Source organism: Apteryx mantelli, chromosome 3 (assembly GCF_036417845.1).
Source record: "Apteryx mantelli isolate bAptMan1 chromosome 3, bAptMan1.hap1, whole genome shotgun sequence".
NCBI lineage: Eukaryota > Metazoa > Chordata > Aves > Apterygiformes > Apterygidae > Apteryx > Apteryx mantelli.
The window spans coordinates 63762460-63781554 of NC_089980.1; the positions used below are offsets into that span (position 1 = coordinate 63762460).

General features: G+C 40.4%; 1 protein-coding gene across 1 annotated transcript in view; it reads left to right on the forward strand.

The window, feature by feature from the left end:
• Positions 1-19095, forward strand: part of UTRN (utrophin) — a 401902-nt gene that overhangs the window by 318226 nt on the left and 64581 nt on the right. The window contains exons 60-61 of the mRNA XM_067293529.1: positions 13200-13261; positions 14282-14356. Of these exons, the coding sequence (XP_067149630.1) occupies positions 13200-13261; positions 14282-14356 (137 nt within the window). The remainder of the gene's footprint in view (positions 1-13199; positions 13262-14281; positions 14357-19095) is intronic.

A 19095-nucleotide genomic window follows, 5' to 3' on the forward strand; every position in this document is an offset into this window, starting at 1 on the left:
TAGGAAGAAAAACAGCAGAACAGAGAGAATAAAAGTATGATTCAGGGATCGATAGCTGCAAACTCAGAATTTTTTTTTAATTCATTTTGAAAGTGAAGTAAAATGGTAATTGAAAACAGACTACTTGAATTCTGAATAAGAACATACACCTTGTTTAGCCAACCATAAATTCATGTTTAGTTCATTTCAGTTGCTTTTCTAGAGTGTCCTTGTTTGTGAAATATAAGGTGTTCCAAAAGTGACATAGCTGCAGGTGATTTTGTATTTTTACCTCTGTTACCATGAGGATTAAAAAACAAACCAATCTTCCCAGTTTTATTGCAGAGGGCGAGGTTTAAAAAAAATTAGGGAGCTGAAGATGAGAAGGCAGGAAGGAGTATTCTAGGCGGCAATGAATCTGTAAGGAGAATGTCAAAATGGTGGAAGACATCTGTATTTTCAGATAAGCAGCATTTATTCTGTTTCTTTCCTGATGCCAGTGGTAACAGGCTTCGGAGTGTAGTTCACTCTCCCCACCGCGTTCACTAACCGTCAGCATATCTGTCCCTTCTGGAGTTGCGTTTAATCAGGTTCCGGAAGCACAGGAAAGACTTAAAGCTAGCGTCCAAACTCCTCTGCCCCATAAGTTCAGGCAGAGTTATGGAGTGTTTTGAAAAGGAGTGACTGTTCTGCTTCGTTGGAAGAGGGACTCATAATTCTTTGAGCCCAAGTTTATTAAGGTGTCTGTACCCTGCACTATAGCAGATATTTAATTGAACTAAGCCTATACGAGGCGGGGCACGCCGGTCTTTGCCAACAGATTGGCCAACCTGGTAAGGAGGGCTTTAAACTAGGAAAGATGGGGGAAGGGGAGAGTTATAGTGACAGGGTAGTTGGCAAAAGACTGCTCAAGTCAGGATGCCTCCAGCAGGTGAATGCAGCCAGGGAAGTGCGCATGGGATGTGGCTATGGAGGACCCTCTTGTATCCCTCCTGGGAAACCTGCATGCTCGATCACCTCCCTGAAATGCCTGTACACCAATGCACGCAGCTTGGGGAACAAACAGGAAGAACTAGAGATGTGTGTGCGGTCGCAGGGCCATGATCTCATTGCCATTACAGAGACATGGTGGGATAGCTCGCATGACTGGAGTGCTGTCATGGATGGCTATGTGCTTTTTAGGAAAGACAGGCCAGGAAAGCGAGGTGGTGGAGTTGCTCTTTATGTGAGAGAGCAACTGGAATGTATAGAGCTGTGCCTAGGGGTGGATGAAGAGTGAGTCGAGAGCTTATGGGTAAGGATCAAAGGGCAGGCTAGCATGGGTGACACTGTTGTGGGTGTTTACTACAGGCCACCTGATCAGGAAGAGGAAGTCGATGAGGCCTTCTACAGACAGCTGGAAGTAGCCTCACGATCCCAGGCCCTGGTTCTCATGGGTGACTTCAACCACCCCGATATCTGCTGGAAAGACAACACAGCTAGGCACAAACAGTTCTGGAGATTCCTGCAGAGCATTGGTGACAACTTCTTGACCCAGGTGGTGGAGGAGCCAATGAGGAGAGGTGTGCTGCTGGACCTCGTACTAACAAACAAAGAAGGACTGGTGGAAGATGTGAAGGTTGGGGGCTGCCTTGGCTGCAGTGACCATGAGATGGTGGAGTTCAGGATCCTGCGAGGAGGCAGCAGGGCACCAAGTAGGATCGCAACCCTGGACTTCAGGAGAGCAAACTTTGGCCTCTTCAGGGACCTACTTGGAGGAATCCCATGGGTGAGGGCCCTGGAAGGAAGGAGTGTTCAAGAGAGTTGGTTAATATTCAAACATCACTTCCTCCAGGCTCAAGAGCGGTGCATCCCTATGAGTAGGAAGTCAAGCAAAGGAGGTATGAGACCTGCATGGATGAGCAAGGAGCTCCTGGCAAAACTCAACCAGAAGAAGGAAGTCTACAGAAAGTGGAAAGGGGGACAGGCCACTTGGGAGGAATATAGGAATGTTGTCAGAGTATGCAGGGATGCGACGAGGAAGGCTAAGGCCCGTTTGGAATTAAATCTGGCTAGAGATGTCAAGGACAACAAGAAGGGCTTCTTCAAATACATCAGTAGCAAGAGGAAGACTAGGGAAAATGTGGGCCCTTTGCTGAATGGGGTGGGTGCCCTGGTGACGAAGGATGCAGAGAAGGCAGAGTTACTGAATGCCTTCTTTGCTTCAGTCTTTACTGGTCAGGCCAGCCCTCAGGAACCCCAGACCCTGGAGGCAAGAGAGAAAGTCTGGAGAGAGGAAGACTTTCCCTTGGTGGAGGAGGAGTGGGTTAGAGCTCATTTAAGCAAACTTGACACCCACAAATCCATGGGCCCTGATGGGATGCACCCACGAGTGCTGAGGGAGCTGGCGGACATTATTGCTAAGCCACTCTCCATCATCTTTGAAAGGTCATGGAGGACAGGAGAGGTGCCTGAGGACTGGAAGAAAGCCAATGTCACCCCAGTCTTCAAAAAGTGCAGGAAAGAGGACCCAGGGAACTACAGGCCAGTCAGCCTCACCTCCATCCCTGGAAAGGTGATCGAGCAGCTCATCCTGGAGGCCATCTCCACGCATGTGGAGGAAAAGAAGGTGATCAGGAGTAGTCAGCATGGCTTCACCAAGGGGAAATCATGCCTAACCAATCTGATAGCCTTCTCTGATGGAATGACTGGCTGGGTAGATGAGGGGAGAGCAGTGGATGTTGTCTCCCTTGACTTCAGCAAGGCTTTTGACACTGTCTCCCATAGCATCCTCATAGACAAGCTCAGGAAGTGTGGGTTAGATGAGTGGACAGTGAGGTGGATTGAGAACTGGCTGAATGGCAGAGCTCAGAGAGTTGTGATCAGTGGCACAGAGTCTAGTTGGAGGCCTGTAGCTAGCGGTGTCCCCCAGGGGTCAGGACTGGGTCCAGTCTTGTTCAACTTCTTCATCAATGACCTGGATGAAGGGACAGAGTGCACCCTCAGCAAGTTTGCTGATGATACAAAACTGGGAGGAGTGGCCGATACCCCAGAGGGCTGTGCTGCCATTCAAAGAGACTTGGACAGGCTGGAGAGGTGGGCAGAGAGGAACCTCATGAAATTCAACAAAGGGAAGTGCAGGGTCCTGCACCTGGGGAGGAATAACCCCATGCAGCAGTACAGGTTGGGGGTTGACCTGCTGGAAAGCAGCTCTGCGGAGAAGGACCTGGGAGTGCTGGTGGACACCAAGTTAAGCATGAGGCAGCAATGTGCCCTTGTGGCCAAGAAGGCCAATGGTATCCTGGGCTGCATCAGAAAGAGTGTTGCCAGCAGGTTGAGGGAGGTGGTTCTCCCCCTCTACTCAGCCCTGGTGAGGCCCCATCTGGAGTACTGCGTCCAGTTCTGGGCTCCCCAGTACAAAAGCGATGTGGCACTACTGGAGCAAGTGCAGCGAAGGGCTACAAAGATGATTAGGGGACTGGAGCATCTCTCTTATGAGGAAAGGCTGAGAGAGCTGGGCCTGTTTAGCTTGGAGAAGAGAAGGCTGAGAGGAGATCTTATCAATGTGTACAAGTATGTGAAGGGAGGGTGTCGAGAGGATGGGGCCAGACTCTTTTCAGTGGTGCCGAGCGACAGGACGCGAGGCAACGGGCACAAACTGAAACACAGACACTTCCATCTGAACATGAGGAAAAACTTTTTCACTGTGAGGGTGACAGAGCACTGGAACAGGTTGCCCCAAGAGGTGGTGGAGTCTCCTTCTCTGGAGATATTCAAAACGCGCCTGGATGCAATCCTGTGCAATGTGCTCTAGGTGACCCTGCTTGAGCAGGGGGGTTGGACTAGATGATCTCCAGAGGTCCCTTCCAACCTCAGTGATTCTGTGATTCTATAGAGATGATTTAGCCTGTCTCTTTCCTCCTCTCTGAATCTCTTCTTGTGTAAGCCAAATTTGCCAAATGACTCTGCATCTGTAGAGGTGACTTTATGTAGTCCTGTTTACATCCTGTTTGATTTTTTCTTAGTGACACTTTGTAAAAGTTTTTGTGTTTCTCTAGTCTGATTCTTCTCTGCTGCAGTAGAGTTCAATCAGTGATGATTGAAATAAAGTGCCTGAGAAAAAAACCTGAATCTGTAAAATCTAGATGCTGCTGAAAAAAGTTGAGGCTTTCAAACTTTATGAAAGAGAATGGGACTAATGAGCAGTATGGAGAGGGACGCAAAAGAGCACACGCAGTACTTACTAATCCAATCCTGGAAATAAGTGATAAGTTTGGACAAATGGTTTCAAGAGACAAAAATTGATTTTCTTCAGGCAAGCATACCATTGAATGCATCTTTCATGGTTTGCTTTGCAAAGGTTTTGAGGTTTCATAATGAGCCTTTTCTGCCATTGCTCATTTCTAACTATTTGAATCAAATAAGACATGGTTGGTGTCTGTAACAGAAAATGCAAAAATGGAGCCTGTGTTTTTTAGTACTTCAATAAAAAATATTCTAAAAAGAAACAGAAAAATAAAGCAGGACAATATTTTTGATCTGTAAACATGTTTGAAGAATAAACAATTCACTGAAATGAATGTGAAGAAAACATAATTAACCTGGCATTTCTCACTGTTGTACTTCTAACTGTAATTTAAACGTACTTCAGCTGTGTGCTTTTCATTGCTATAAATTATTAGATACTTGTACTTTGCAGAAGAAAAGAGAGGGAAATACAAGAGGGTCAAAGTGAGTTTAATTTCATGCAGGGCCTGTCTTGGTGTGATCATCAAACTGATCAGTATCAAGTCCATAGTCACCCTGGTTACTTTTCTGTTGTCCTGCAAAGAACCCAGCATCATCAACGTCATTAAAAATATATATATATATATATATATTGCCTCCTATATCACTCTTTACTTTATGGAGTAAAGGAAATAAGATGCTTTCTGCTTCTAGATTTGTCAAGACTCTTCAGGAAGTCTTTCCTCATGTTCATTTTATGCCTGTATGGGGAAGAGAGGAACAATAAATGGGACTGGGAACTTAAACTTTTTTGTTGTTCTATTTATACCCATAATCGTATTCTTAGAAGTATTAAACAGAAAATAAAACATAATTTGCAGAAAAAGATAACACAGATTTCAGTTTTGAGAGTTTCCCCAATTACCAGTTGCTGTGCTGGTCTTCATTTTGTGTTAAAGAAATGCAGTAGTACATTTTCTATGGAGGGATTTCAGAATATCTGCATGTAAATTGCTTCACCCAACCTCTAAAACTCATTACTCTTGCAATGCATCATGCCAACTCTTTTCCACCACAAAACAGTATTTTCTAATGGACTTTCAAAAAAGGAAAAATACAGTATGTAGATAAAACAGCACGACACATTTATACAGTGGGGATGTTATTATCCTATTTGGAATTTGGCAAGGGCAACAAAAACACAGTTCTGAGTGCTATAGATTTCATTAGTGATCAGTAAAGATCCTGATTTCATGTTTTGTGCAAATGACGTCGTCCTCATGAACACAAAGCTTCTTAGCGTAATGCCACAGTAGTGTTCGTGTCTGTTCTCGTGTTGTGTGCCAGTGATTATCAACACAGGCATAGACCTAGTCCATGATAAGAAATTATGCAAAAATATCCATGTCTCAAATTTTCTTTCTTGTAGGAGAAAAGGCTTAGAAGTATGAATTGAATTATTTTTTCCCAAGTCCGTGGGCAGCTTGAGATGTGCAACTTGCTCTGTTCATTTCAGCTGGAGTATTCACTTATTTCTAGAGATTGTAACTTAAATAACACATTATTTATCTGCTTTTTATTTACCACCAGCAAGTGTTTTTAACAAGGATTATCTTTGCCAATTAATAATTAGAAAGCTGCCAGTAAACATAAAGGGTAAGAAGCAGATTGTAAGGTGAAATATGTTTGTCATTTAAGCTTTAGAACACTTTGTTACTATGTAGGGTTTTTTAATTGGGATTTTTTTGGTTACAGCTTTTATTTTTAGTTATTTAAATGTACACAAATACATTTAGACTTGTAGGGTTTTTTTTTAATTGCGTTGCCTTGTGGTACAGTCTAATCATGGATGTATATTTTACTGCATGACTTGTATTGTGTCAGTAGTTTTTGTCAGAAGAGAGGTCTCTCTTTTTCTGAATAACTAAATTTTGTGATACTAACCAAAAAATAACACCAAATGAACTCTCTTATAGCTCAGTCAGTGAAACACTTTCAGTACTTTCCTGCCCGATCCACATGGGAAGACAAAATGAGCCCAAAGCACTTGTGGTGTTACCCTATAGACCAGCTTATTTCCACAGTAGCAGAAATGTAATCTTATGCTGTGCAGTACATGTGGGATGAAATCTCAATATCCTGAGCTCCTGTAGACCTTGGGAAGTTCTTTTTTCCCAGTCTGCAAGATGGGTGATAAGCCCAACTATTATTTACTCTTAATCAAGCTACATATTATCTCACTCTACAAGTAGTCCCGCTGAGTACCTGCTAGAGAAGGTGCTTCTTGGTTCGACTGTCACAGCAGCATCAAGCCTTATGTTCACATCATGGAAATATTGTTTTCTGCTGTTGAAGTTTAACCATTATGAAACAGTTCTGTGTCATCTCAATGTGTCTTTTAGTTTATATGAATAACTGAGATGCTTCAGGTACCACCTGCACAAAGGGATTTACTTTCAAAGAACCAATGGAGATAAACTGTCCCTTGACAAAATAATGAATCATTTCATGATTAAACAGGAAATTATATATATAAACACACACACACACACATATATCTATATAACATGTTGTCATTGCAGGCTGTAAATGTGAACCAAATATGTAGTCATGCCACCACACTGCACACACTCTGCTGAGTTTCTGTAGTTTGTATACTAGGTTTGCCTGTGGTGTAATAGTGGTGTTGTAGCTAGCAAGAGTTATTTCATTATGTTCTAGTAACCAGTTCTAAGGTCTTAAAAATCACCAGAACTGATAGTGATATCTAATGACTCAGGTGAGGTTGGTTTAAGGAAAAAGAGCAGGAAAAACAAGTTATTTTTATATTCGTCCCCATGTTTGAGCAATTTTTATTTATATATGCTTCCAGACTAAAAATGAGCTCTTGCATGTTCACATGCCAGGTTTAGGTCCTGGAGATACAGTATTTACACTGTAAAATCTTAGTATATCTAAATAAGACTACACCTTTATTTCTTGAATTTGTGTATGTTATTTAATATATTGCCAAGAATATTTCAATTGATTGTGTAAAAAGGTTTTACAAAGCTGTTGAATAGTGTTCTGATGACAATAAAATGAACCAAATTCCTAGAATATTTTCTTGTGTGCAAAAAAGTTATGACCTTAGACTGAAATTTCTTGGGAAAATTTTCTTGGGAAATCTTTAGCTCAAAAATCAACTCGAGTGGGCAACAATGAATCTTCACTTTGTATAAATATTCTGTTTTTAATTCTGCAAGCTGAAGAGGTATCAGACTTTACACCGTGAGGGCAGGAAGAATGTGATTGATCTGTTAACAGTGCAGTGAAACCTGGGACAGAACTGCCACAATATTTGGAATAGTGAGAGAAGACCATGTAGATTTGTTTAGTGCCCATTCTTCTTTTCAGAAGTTTGGTGCAATGACTAAAATGATAAACTTTTCTCATTAATATGATAAGATACCATAGAAAATTCAGGGGCATTCCATATTTAGATTTTGATCGGCTTCTGCCTTCTGGATTTCCCAGGTTTTCTGCAAGCTTAATTTTCTGTCATTCAGGGCTCCAGATTGTTTTCTATAGGAAAATACAGAAAATGGCATTTCTTCACACTCCTAGCAGATAGTTTCCTCTCAGGGCTGAACTTTCTGAAGACTCCTTGTCATGTCTGTGTGGGGAAAACAATCCATTCAATTTGCATTAATTGCCTTCTGGATTTACCAGAAGTTATGGACTCCAAAGGAATGAAGTTGGAGCTCTGTCTTCATGAGCTAGTACAATCATTTTCTGCTGGAACTTTTCAGAAAATGACTGGAGCACTTTTGTTACTATTGTGAGAGGTGCACACGGCTTTAGTTACTTTACCTTGTTTTAGCTTTTTCTGGTTCTGTGATGTCAGAATAACACCTTTCACGCATATGCGTAAAATACATATAAAGTGTGTAATTGTTCATGTAATTGTTCATTACCTCTTTTTAAAAACGTCTTTATAGGTCTGATTTCTTGTATGTTCTTTGTATTTACTGAGCAAGCTATCGGAGAAGCAGGGGAACATCCAAAGCTGCTTTTAGTCTTTGAATAGTAATGGACAGGCGATTGTAACTACTGCAATGTGTATCTTAGAAATGGGTTGATTTGTCATGAGCCTACGTAAAAGGAGCTATGAGATCCTTATCAGAAAGATCTCCCCCAATTTCAGCAAACCCATGTCATCTGTTAGAGACCATCCAGTACCATGAACTTTCTAAGCATGTTTTTTAGAGGTTGATCTCTTTGCATTAGTCTTGCATCAGTAGCACAAAAGCTACTGTAGCTACAGCAGAGAAAGATGGATCATATTTCAGAGAGCTGTTTTACAAACCAAATCACCAGAAAGCACTTTGTCTTGCCTGCCTCTTGTTTGGAACTCCTAGTAAAATGACTCCTTAGTCTGACAATTTTATTTGTAGCGTAGGAAGGTTATCTGCACACCCATTTTTTTTCTTTCTGTGAAGTCAATTTGTGTGCACATAAAAGCCCCTGCATATTATGAAACTGTTATCAAACAAAATACTGCATTAAGAAACGTCACTGTTGAGACTGATTTCTCCCTCCACCCTGAGGGTTTTTTTATACCTCTTATTTAATTTATAGTCACATTTTTTTCCCCCCAGCCCTGTCCAGTGTAGCCTTGCTTTGGTGCCTGCTGTCCTGGAAACTAAGTCTAGTCCATGGAATATATTCAGGGGAGGTAGTGGCACTGCCTGCTGACAGCAGTAGGGGTAAGGTGCTGCCTCCTTTTATCTGAACAGATTATTCAGTCGTTGGTTAATTTGCTCTCAGTCCATTTCTGTTCTTTGTTTGACAAATCCACTTGCAGGATTGCTCAGCTGTTAGGCATAGTTTCTTGTTAGGTGTTTTGGGATAAGACTGGTACAATCACAGTTGCCTCATACAGCCATTTAGCAGCTATCAGGTAGTACTAACTTTTGGGTAATTATAAACAAGCCTTAATGAAGGGATGTTTTGTCCCCTTTTTAAAGTTCCATGGGAGGATGTTCCTTGGGCCTCCTTTCTCTTATAATCCTAGTGGCAGGTAGTAATCATATGTGATGGACAAAGGAACTGAATGATGAGTTTTAAAAACCCATTAGTACAGAGCCTTGTATTTCTGTTTCAAATGGAAACAGAAATATAAAAATACTTTCTGGTTGTTATTTTTAGGTATGAGGTTTCATGTTGTGTTCTGTGCTTTTCTGTACAAGGAGAAAATTTAGTTGTTGAGGTTCTTGTTGCATTAACAGGAGAAGCTAGATGCTAGAGCAGGATACAGAGATTTGGAATAGCTGCTTCACTTTGTCTCTGCTTCTTGTTAAGCATGCATAAAACATGAAAATAAAACATCATTTTTGCATGGCGTGTTGTCATGCTTAAAACAGTTTTTAATCTTTCAGATAAAATTGCCTTTGAAACTACATACTTAAAGCATACAATTTTAATAACAAGACTGTTTAAGAGGCATTTTAAATGAAAATTGTTCTTAAATCCTGGAAAGCTGATTTAGGGAAAAGGTTTGATTGGTAATATCAGCTCCTCAGGGTTTTATAAATTGCTTAGAAGGTGGAATCTAGATTGCAATTAGTTTTGCCTCCAGCCCCAATTAAACATTACTGAGGTGTACTGCAGTACATAGGTACATTTCTGGAAAAAAATAAAAGTAAGGATTTATTCAAATACTTTTGTGTGTGTTTCTTTTTTCTTTAAATAAGAGAAAAGGTCATTTTGGACCTAGTGGAATTTAACAATTTGTTTCCAGAAAGGAAAAATTTTGACTCAGATTTTGCTATGAGTCAGTTGTTGTTTGTATAGGGAGGACATTTGCTGCTAATAAACCTTTGCAAGTCTGCAGCACTTCCCAGGTAGGATTTTTGCAACACCTCACAAATCCAAAATAGGTTTCTTCATAGCAGCATATTTTCTCATTCCAGAAAATGGTAAATTGTGAAGCAGAGGCTGTGATTTGGAAAAGTTCTTATGTTTATGGCTAATTTTAACATGAATGGTTTCTTTGAAGGTAGTTGAACTTCTGAAGCAATAGCAAGATTTGATTCAGCTAATTTTTGTGTGTATTTACATGCAGCATTTGTGCTAATGTTTTATGCATTTGAAATAGTGAGGGGAAATTATATATATATTTTAAAGTATCTGTCACAGTGCTGTCATTCATCTTCTCCTTTAACACAGAAATTTCAAGGTCTCTTAGGTAAGAGCCTTTTATCAGGAGCTATGAAAGCCTTTTTACTTATGATGTTGACAGTAAAATCACCAGGGTGTGGGGGTGTTCCTTCTTTTCTGTTTCTTTTCTGTTTCTTTTCTGTTTCTTTTCTGTTTCTTTTCTGTTTCTTTTCTGTTTCTTTTCTGTTTCTTTTTCTTTTCCTCCTTGGTTGGGGGAGTTGACATGAAGGCATATCCTTAAAACAAGCTTTATTGTACTGATCACATATTGGATCAAGTACAACAGATGCTTGCAGCTGATTGTGTCAACCCAAATCAATTCTAAACGGTTAAGATCATAATGACAGCATCCCACTTAACATTGTAGTGGATCTATTTGTCAGCTTCAGTTGCTTCAGCAACGTATATCCACACTACAAGAGCAGTTCAGGGATTGTTTTTGAGGTTATTTAATGGGTTGATCAATACAAGCCATTATATTATATTTTCTGTTCTTGTTTACACAAGCTATATACGTACTTCTTTCTAATATACTGTAATTTGTTGTTATACCAGGGTTTTCGAGAATGCTGGACAGTCAGTTGCCTTAATGCTGGCAAAGCACCAAACCTAAATACATCCTCTTTTTTCTTTTTTCAGTTGGTTTCTTGATGATTTCTTGGTGTGCACCTGCTAGGGAAATAATTGTTTTCCAGGTGACTTTTTTGGAAAAGTAAACATAATGGTGTTTTAAACTGTCTTTTTAGAAACTTTTAGTGTAAAAATACTGATGATTAGATACAGGCATACCTGAGCTTTGGACTTCTGTTCTACTGTTGAACATACCAAGGTCTCAACTACCCTATTCAGAACTTGAGATATGAATGGAGTTCCTGTGGTGGTATTATGAAACTGGAAACAAGGAAAAGTTGCAGCTCAGGGAAGTAGATCTTCTCAGAAAAGCATTTAAATACATACTTAAAATTAAGAATGTATTCAAAGGTATAAGTGAACTTCAGTGTGTTTCTGAATTGGGAAGGGCTCTAAGGAAATATTTTAAGTACAGTCAGTGCCTAACAGAAGATATTATTTATACCTACTGAATTAACAGGAAATAGATATTTGTCTATGAACTTTGTAAAAAGCACGTCACAAAGGCATGATGGTGTCAGATATACATGGCAGAGATAGTTAAGCCTGGCAGAGACAGAGAGAAGCAGACTGTGGAAACCTAGGTCAGGCTCAAAGCTGGCACAGTCACCAGATATGAAATGGGGCTTATGTCCTACACTGAGACCCAGCACATGTGCTTTCAAATAGAGTATCTTGAAATGTAACGCAAAGAAGGGCCCTCAGCTCTCACTTCATTTGGAGCCTGCCAGTCACCCTGCAAAAAAGCCGCAGCCAACGAGGAGCTGGGACGGCAGCGATTCCACCGCACGGAGAACCTCCTGTGGTTCTCACCAGGCTTTGGCAGCCCCTGTCCTTCACTACCCCCTCCCTCGCTCTCCACCTCAGGCCCTCCTTTCCCTTCCTCTTTCAGCCTTTTCTCTGCTCTCCTATTTCACCTTCCTTCCTCCCTTTCCACCAAGTCTTGTCTTTTCTCCTCCTTTCTCAGCTATAAAACTGGTGTAATGCTTTGCTGCCCTGCCACTGTGTGCTCTGCCTGTGGGCAAGACTTTCTGGCCCTCGTGGTACCTGTCCCATCTGTTTGCCTCTTTGGAGCAGGAACCTTTTGTCCTGTGTTTTTACACCACTTAGCATAACAGGGCTCATTCTTAGCTGGTTCTTCAATAGAAAAAAAATTGACGATAAATCATCACAAAACTGAAGATAGTCTGCTACGTTTAGTAAAAAATGTCATTTAAAGCCATTATTTGCGAGCACATACATCTGCATGTGAAAAATATGTGCATGTTAACTTTTTTTTTCTTTAATAAAAACAAAGATGAGATAAGATGTATTCTGTGCTCATTATTATTTAATTTGCTAACCTGGCATCATTTTGTTTTCATTATTAACTTTATAGTTCTTAAGAGGAATGTGACAATCTTTTCAACACAACTTCTCTAATTAATTTTCTAACTAATCTAATTCAAATTTAAATATTTTGTGTGGCAAGAATGTACAATCATTCTGACAATTGCTATGTGGAAATAGAAGCAAAGTGTGGCTTGTAGAAAGGAATTTGAGATTTCAGCAGACCTAAGGGAATGTGCCTTTTGACTCATGGCTGCATATCTGAAAGCTTGTTAATTAAAACAGCAGTGCTAAATGGTGGATTAAATGATGTTGCTTATTGAATCTCCCTATTCTGTGAGCACTAGTGTAGAACATGATCTAAAATCAGATACCTATTGGATGAGTGCTTGAAAAGTGATTAGATTCTTCATTAAATGTGTTATAGGTAAATATAAGATCGCCATGTATATAGAGATGTGTTCAGATATGCAGTGAAGTCTGAAATAAAAGCTCTAATGCTTTTAATTTTTAAAGTGTTTTTGCAATATTTTTACTGTGCTATAGCATCAAGAAATTTTGCATTTTTACCTTACTAGTGTACCTCAGCTTCAGAATTACAGTGCAACTGATACCACTGCACTTAGAGAAAATCAAAAGTAAATATTTCTAGAATGTTAAATATAGGTGGACTATTGTCTAAGCTACTTAGTGATTTAAAAACATCAGGGATCTGAATAGCACAGATCATGTATTTTGATACAGCTGAGGGATTTTTTTCCTCTTAAACTCAGAAAATCAATTTTTTTTTTTTTTGTGGTCCTTAGCATGTGTGTATGTTTGTTTCCTTAAACTTTGATCTTGTTTCTTTGTAGTCACCAGACACAGACAACCTGTTGGGATCATCCTAAAATGACTGAACTCTTCCAGTCCTTAGGTGAGTGCATTTCTTAACATAAACTGTTATGATATATATGGTGTTCACTCTTATGAGCTGTCTAAAGCTTGTATTTGTCTTTAAACCATGTCTGAGTTGCCATAAACTGTGTGTATCAAAGCATTTCTCACTTTGTGATCAGACACACTTTGCAAGAAACAAGCTTCTGTGATCATGTGGTGTGTATTCTCTTTCAGTAATTTTAATTTTGAACAATATGCTGTGACTCTACACTTTAATGCTGTATCTTGTTTATTTCTTTTAAATCCACATGGGATTGTCCGAGGATGCAGGCTCTGTATATATTTAAAGCAGGATGCACAGCCTGCAGGGCTAAGTTTTGTAATATATCAGAGCAGCTACGCTATCAATAAAGGCTAAATCATATTATGGTGCAGCTAGTTCAACATGCCCTGCTAACATCTGCATTTACTGTGAAACCTCCCTTTAGGGAGTGGAAGGATAAAATGCTATTAACTGAAGAAAAATATTACTATACCTATCAGTTTCTAAAATAGATCTTTTATGGCTGTCCTTTCTGTCCTTTCATCCGACTGTCCTTGTCAAATCATTGTTAACAAAGTCAAAGTTAAAATTTTTTTCTCAGTTACTGTGACCTTTGTTGCCCCTTGTCTCAGGCATGTTGTCTGATGGATTTGTAAACTCACTGAGAAATACACTTTATTCTAACACTTGTCGGGAAACTAACTCTATACACCCTATAATATGTACGTGCATTACATGTGTCAAGATAGTAGTGTCAGCATTTCTGTTGTGGCAGTCTCTGGAGGCCCTGGCCTGTCAGAGCCGGGAAGCCTTCCCTGCAGGTGGATTTTTAGAATGGGTCCCAACTCCTCAGTTGTCTTTATTTCTTCAACTATGTTGTATCCTGTCTCTTCTCTTCTTTGCATTGAACTAATATCAGACGTTTTCCAATGTGTAGGAATGTGAAAACTTGTATGTAAAGTAAATTTATGGACTCTCTTTAGGGCTATTCACCTTCTTGTTCTGTTATTTCAGCTGATTTGAACAATGTACGCTTCTCTGCCTACCGAACGGCCATCAAAATCCGAAGACTGCAGAAAGCACTGTGCTGTGAGTTTCTGTACAGTACCTAAGGAAGGGAGGGTCAGCTTAAGCCTAAAGACATTAATGTTGAACAAGGGACCGGATATATCCTTGAAAGATTATCAATGGGAGGGGCAGCTTGTACAGAGAGGGGTGCCTGCATGTTCAGTTCTCCTGCTCTGCCAGCATGACTGCCTGGCCTGGTGCTGCCACAGTGCCTCCAAACTTCAGCTATCTGGGACATTACACAGTGTGAGATGCATACAAAAAAAAAACTGGTTTGTGCTCAGTTAGTGGTAGCTCTGTAACTCTTGTCCATAGTTTTTGAAGAAACCTTAGCTGCATCTTCAGCATCTAGCTCACTAAAAGTCTTTTGGTGGCTTGGTATTTTAGATGACTTAGTTTTGTGAAGATACAGTTGAAAATCTTTCTTGTCAATGTTTGACTTACATCTGCATGCAGCACATCCTCATTTGCCTCTCTCCTCTTTCTGTAATGTGAAACGTTTTTGTTTTACATGAAACGGTGTTTGAATGAATCTGGTCTTCTGAAAAAAATCTGAATCTAAATAGTAAAATTTAAGAGGCAGAGTACGCCATTGGTTTAAGATACTTGCAAACAGTGGGTTAATTCAGGTCACACGTTATGGCTTTCTCACTAATGCATGTGTGCTCACTTATCAATGTTCACAGGTGATGTTCCCCCTACCTCCAGGCGGCTAGATTTCCTTCCAGCCTTGGAGAGAGCAGCTTAATCTTGGCGGTAGCTTCTTGGCTGGACTTCAGCTATGCATTTTACTAAATGAAGCTGTGCTGGAGATGCTAGCTAGCTACTCCAGAAAGCTGGAGCACATCTATGCAACAACCCACAAGCTTCCAGGAGTACCTCTCACCAGTGCTTCATACTCTATGTGGGCTTCTCACAGAATTTCAAATCAAGTTTGAGGTCTTCAGTTCAAGGTCTTACATTTTGGGAAAAGCAGAGCTTGCAATTTGAAAATTTGTGTGATGATACTGGATGAAAAACTGGATTTCTTTGGCATAGCATGTAAGCCTAAAGTTTCTCTGTGCAGGAGTTGAAACTTGTGGTCCCACCCAAGGCTACATTTTGACTTCTCAACAGAACTACAGAGCATTATGGACTTTCCACTTATCAGTGCACAAGGCATAAAATATTTATCAACATGTACCTAAAAAAAAGAAAAAACAAAAACAAAGAAAAAAGCCCCTGGAAAACAAAGTAAAATTCTCCTTGTGCATGCAGCTCCCCAGGGAAGAGTGAAAAAACAAACTGCCCGTGGCAGATGCTAATCATGCTGCCTATTGCATTCCTGACAGGCATACAGATACTCTAGTGACCTGTATAGTACAAACTTTGCTTTCATTACTTCTAAGAAGCTTTCAGAAAGAACATACTTCCTGTCCTTGCTTTTTCTGCAAAATGTATCAATTTTTGTAATAACAGCATTCACAGATTTCTAAGTGCTCTCCTATCAAAGTGAGTATTGTCTCCAGTTTACAGGGGACGGAGGTGGGAATAGGGGAGAGGGGAGCAGGAAGAGGCAAAGAGAAGATTCCAGTTTGAAAGAGCCAGGAGTAAAGCTGTAGGCTGCCCAGTGCCAACCTGCTTTGCCGTTTGGGAAGCTGCTCACTCATTCTCTGCCTCTCTCTCTCGCGTGCTCTCTCACTTGTGCTTGCTTGCTCGCGCTCAGCCCCACTTGCTCGTTTTGTGTGTCTCTCTATCTCTCGCTCTCTGCCTCGCTCTCGCTGCCTCGCTCTGTCTGCCCCTTGCTCGCTCACTGCCTCCCTTGCTCACTCACTGCCACTCATTTGTTGTATGCCTCTGTCTCTTGTCTCGTTCTCCGTCTCTCTCTCCTGGGAGGAAGACTGAGGACTTGCTTTCCTTCAGCACAGCAGCCAAAAAGCCTTTGTCTGTATTATGTGTGCATATTTGGTCGAGGGTTGGTTTAATCGGTAAAAACACAACATGTGGGTTTTAATGAAAGGCATTACAGATTATCCACAGAGATAAATGCTACAAGAATTTCCTGTCTTTGAGCACGAACTCTCTATGCTCTGGCACAATTTTAAGACCATCTTTAAAAATGCAATAAATGCCATTCCTTTTGTCATTGTTTGCTTAGCGGATAGTTTCTTGCCAAGGAACAGGTGAAATTCTCTGTGACTGCAACAATTCCCAGCCTCTTTCTGTTCCATGAATGAGTGCTGAAATAGCCAAAACACAACATCTGCTAACACGCCCTCTCTGAGGAAGGGGAGAATGATTAAGCCCTATCAAGAATTCTTTTCTTGATTGTTTTTTTTTTTTGGTTATTTATTTTAATATAGGGATAGAGTTGTTTTCTGTGTCTGTCATTCACTATCTGGTCAGAGTTACTTTAGTCTTCCATTGCATTTTCCCATAATTTTAACCATGGATGATTTTTAAAGGTGTTTGGATGCAGAATACTTCAGAAAGGCTTCTGTGCTAAGGCAAAGAGAGTGTCAAAACAAATCACTAGAAAATGAGGTCATTGTAAATTGTAAAATGTGACAAATTGCTGTCACAGCTGCAGTGTGTATATAACTGAAAAGGCCATTTTGGTACACATTGCAAGGGCAAAGCTGAAGCAGGGTACACAGTCCCACTTGTACTTGATAGGTTTTGACTTTGCAGTGAGGACTGATAACACAGTATGAGTACTATACATAAGCAGATTCAGGAATACATCATTTCAGAACTATGCTTTGGAAAACTTCACTGGTGCAAAAACTCTCTGCTAAGTCTTTGCTGTCAATAAGTGTCAAAAAAATCATGGTTTTGAAGTTCTTCCCCTCCCTTTAGAAGCAAGCAAGTAGAGTTATGTTTCATCTTGTTCTGATTCCTTCTGGAAGGTAGATTCTTGCAGAGACTGATATACGTGTGTATGTACATACATGTCTTTATTTTGTAGAAGTCTGAGAAGATTTGCAGGTTGGAAAAGACAAATTCTTGAATAGCTTTTCTCTCTCAGATTATGTGGAGTGCACATACCGAGAGCACTTTCCTGCTGTAGCACAAGAGTGGGGCCAGAGAGAATTTTGTGTTGCTGTAATTGTACTGAGCAGTCATGTAGCACCAGCCTCTGAGTATAATATTTTATTTTTGTGCAGCAAACCTGAGCTCATTTTCAAGAAATGTTTTTGCCCCAGATACTGAAGTGTAGTACTGGAAGGCAAAAAGGGAACAAAAATGCCATGTATATTCAGAATTCTGTCACTGAGCTTCTTTAAGTGATGTAAAATTTAAGAATGCTGATAAGAATAGCAAATGCACCAGGCCAAGGAGTGAACACTGAGGCACACTGGACTGAAAGGAATAGCTGGGTAGACTTCCATCCGTCAGCGAGTCTTTTGCAGGAGCTGCTATCATTCACAAGGTCTTTCCAATACTAAAGCTTCACAGCAATGCCTGCCTAGTTTCTGTGGGACTTACAGCAGCCTCAAATTTGCCATTAGCAGCTGCATGTCATTACTTGCTCCTGAGTCACTCACATACACCTGCTTGAACCGTGCTGAATGACGTGGTTTCTGTTTATAACTTTCCTTTGGGAAAGTCTCCTCGCTATAGAAAGGAAGGACGTGACCCTAATGTCCATTCATTTGGATAACTAGAGAATTGATCATTCAGCATATTTGAGCAGATACAGATTGATACTACAAAAAGCTCTATGCAGTAGGTTTTGAGCCAGCAAGGGCATGTGAGTCTCAGGTTAGCTTTTCCTATCTGTTTAAAAACAGTTTAGTTTACACTTTTATTTCTGAAAGTTTTATGAGAAAATAATGCCTCTTTACACCAGACCAAGCAAGGGGCTCTGCTAGTATATAGACAGACTACCAGGATAAGCATCTGTATCCAAATTTCATTCAGCTCAGCCAGGTGAGCGCTGAAATAAGAAAGGATGGAAATAGTTTCCTCAGGCTGTTCTCCATGAGTGGTGTTATCCAAAAGTATCAAGTTGGCTTAATTTTGCATTAGTACAGCAGCAGGCTTTCCTTTTACGGAGAAAGTTACTGAAAGTATCTTTCCCTACTGCCTCTTGATTCCTTTGGCATCATTAGAGTGTGAATGTGAGACCTTAATAGTGTGGATCAAGTCATGAAGTTTGGTTTGCTCCACTATCTACTTGCATTGCGGTTTTCAATGCAAGGGTGGCTGTGCTAAGCTAAGCCAAAAGGCTACAACAGCTTGGCATTCCAAAGCAATGGAAAGTTGTACTGGCTTTAAAAAGAAAGGCATCAGTGATATCAATCTGCTTTAGGAAGCTGCTTTTAGCAACTGTTAATTATATTGCAAAAAAGAGGTTGAAAAAAAGCTGGTTACAATCAGAGTTTTTTCCCCTGAAAAGTGTCTTGTTCTTCCCTCCTGAATGCAGTGTTTATGTGATTTGATAGCATGTTAGAGTTTTGCACCTGGCTCCCCCAAATAAAATAGTCTGTGTTGCATTATGTATGTTTTAAAATTTAAATATGCTTGTGAGCCATTTCTCATACCCATTTCTGGTATAGTCTTTTTTTTTTTTTTTCAGCTGCTGTAGAACATTAGAGCAGTGCACTGCAAAATGCTTTTGCTAGCTCAGGTCACAGAATCACAGAATGGCTGAGGTTGGAATGGACCTTTAGAGATCATCTGGTCCAAACCCCTTGCTCAAGCAGGGTCACCTACTTCAGGCAGCTCAGGACCCTGTCCAGACAGCTTCTGAATATCTCCAAGCATGGAGACTCCAC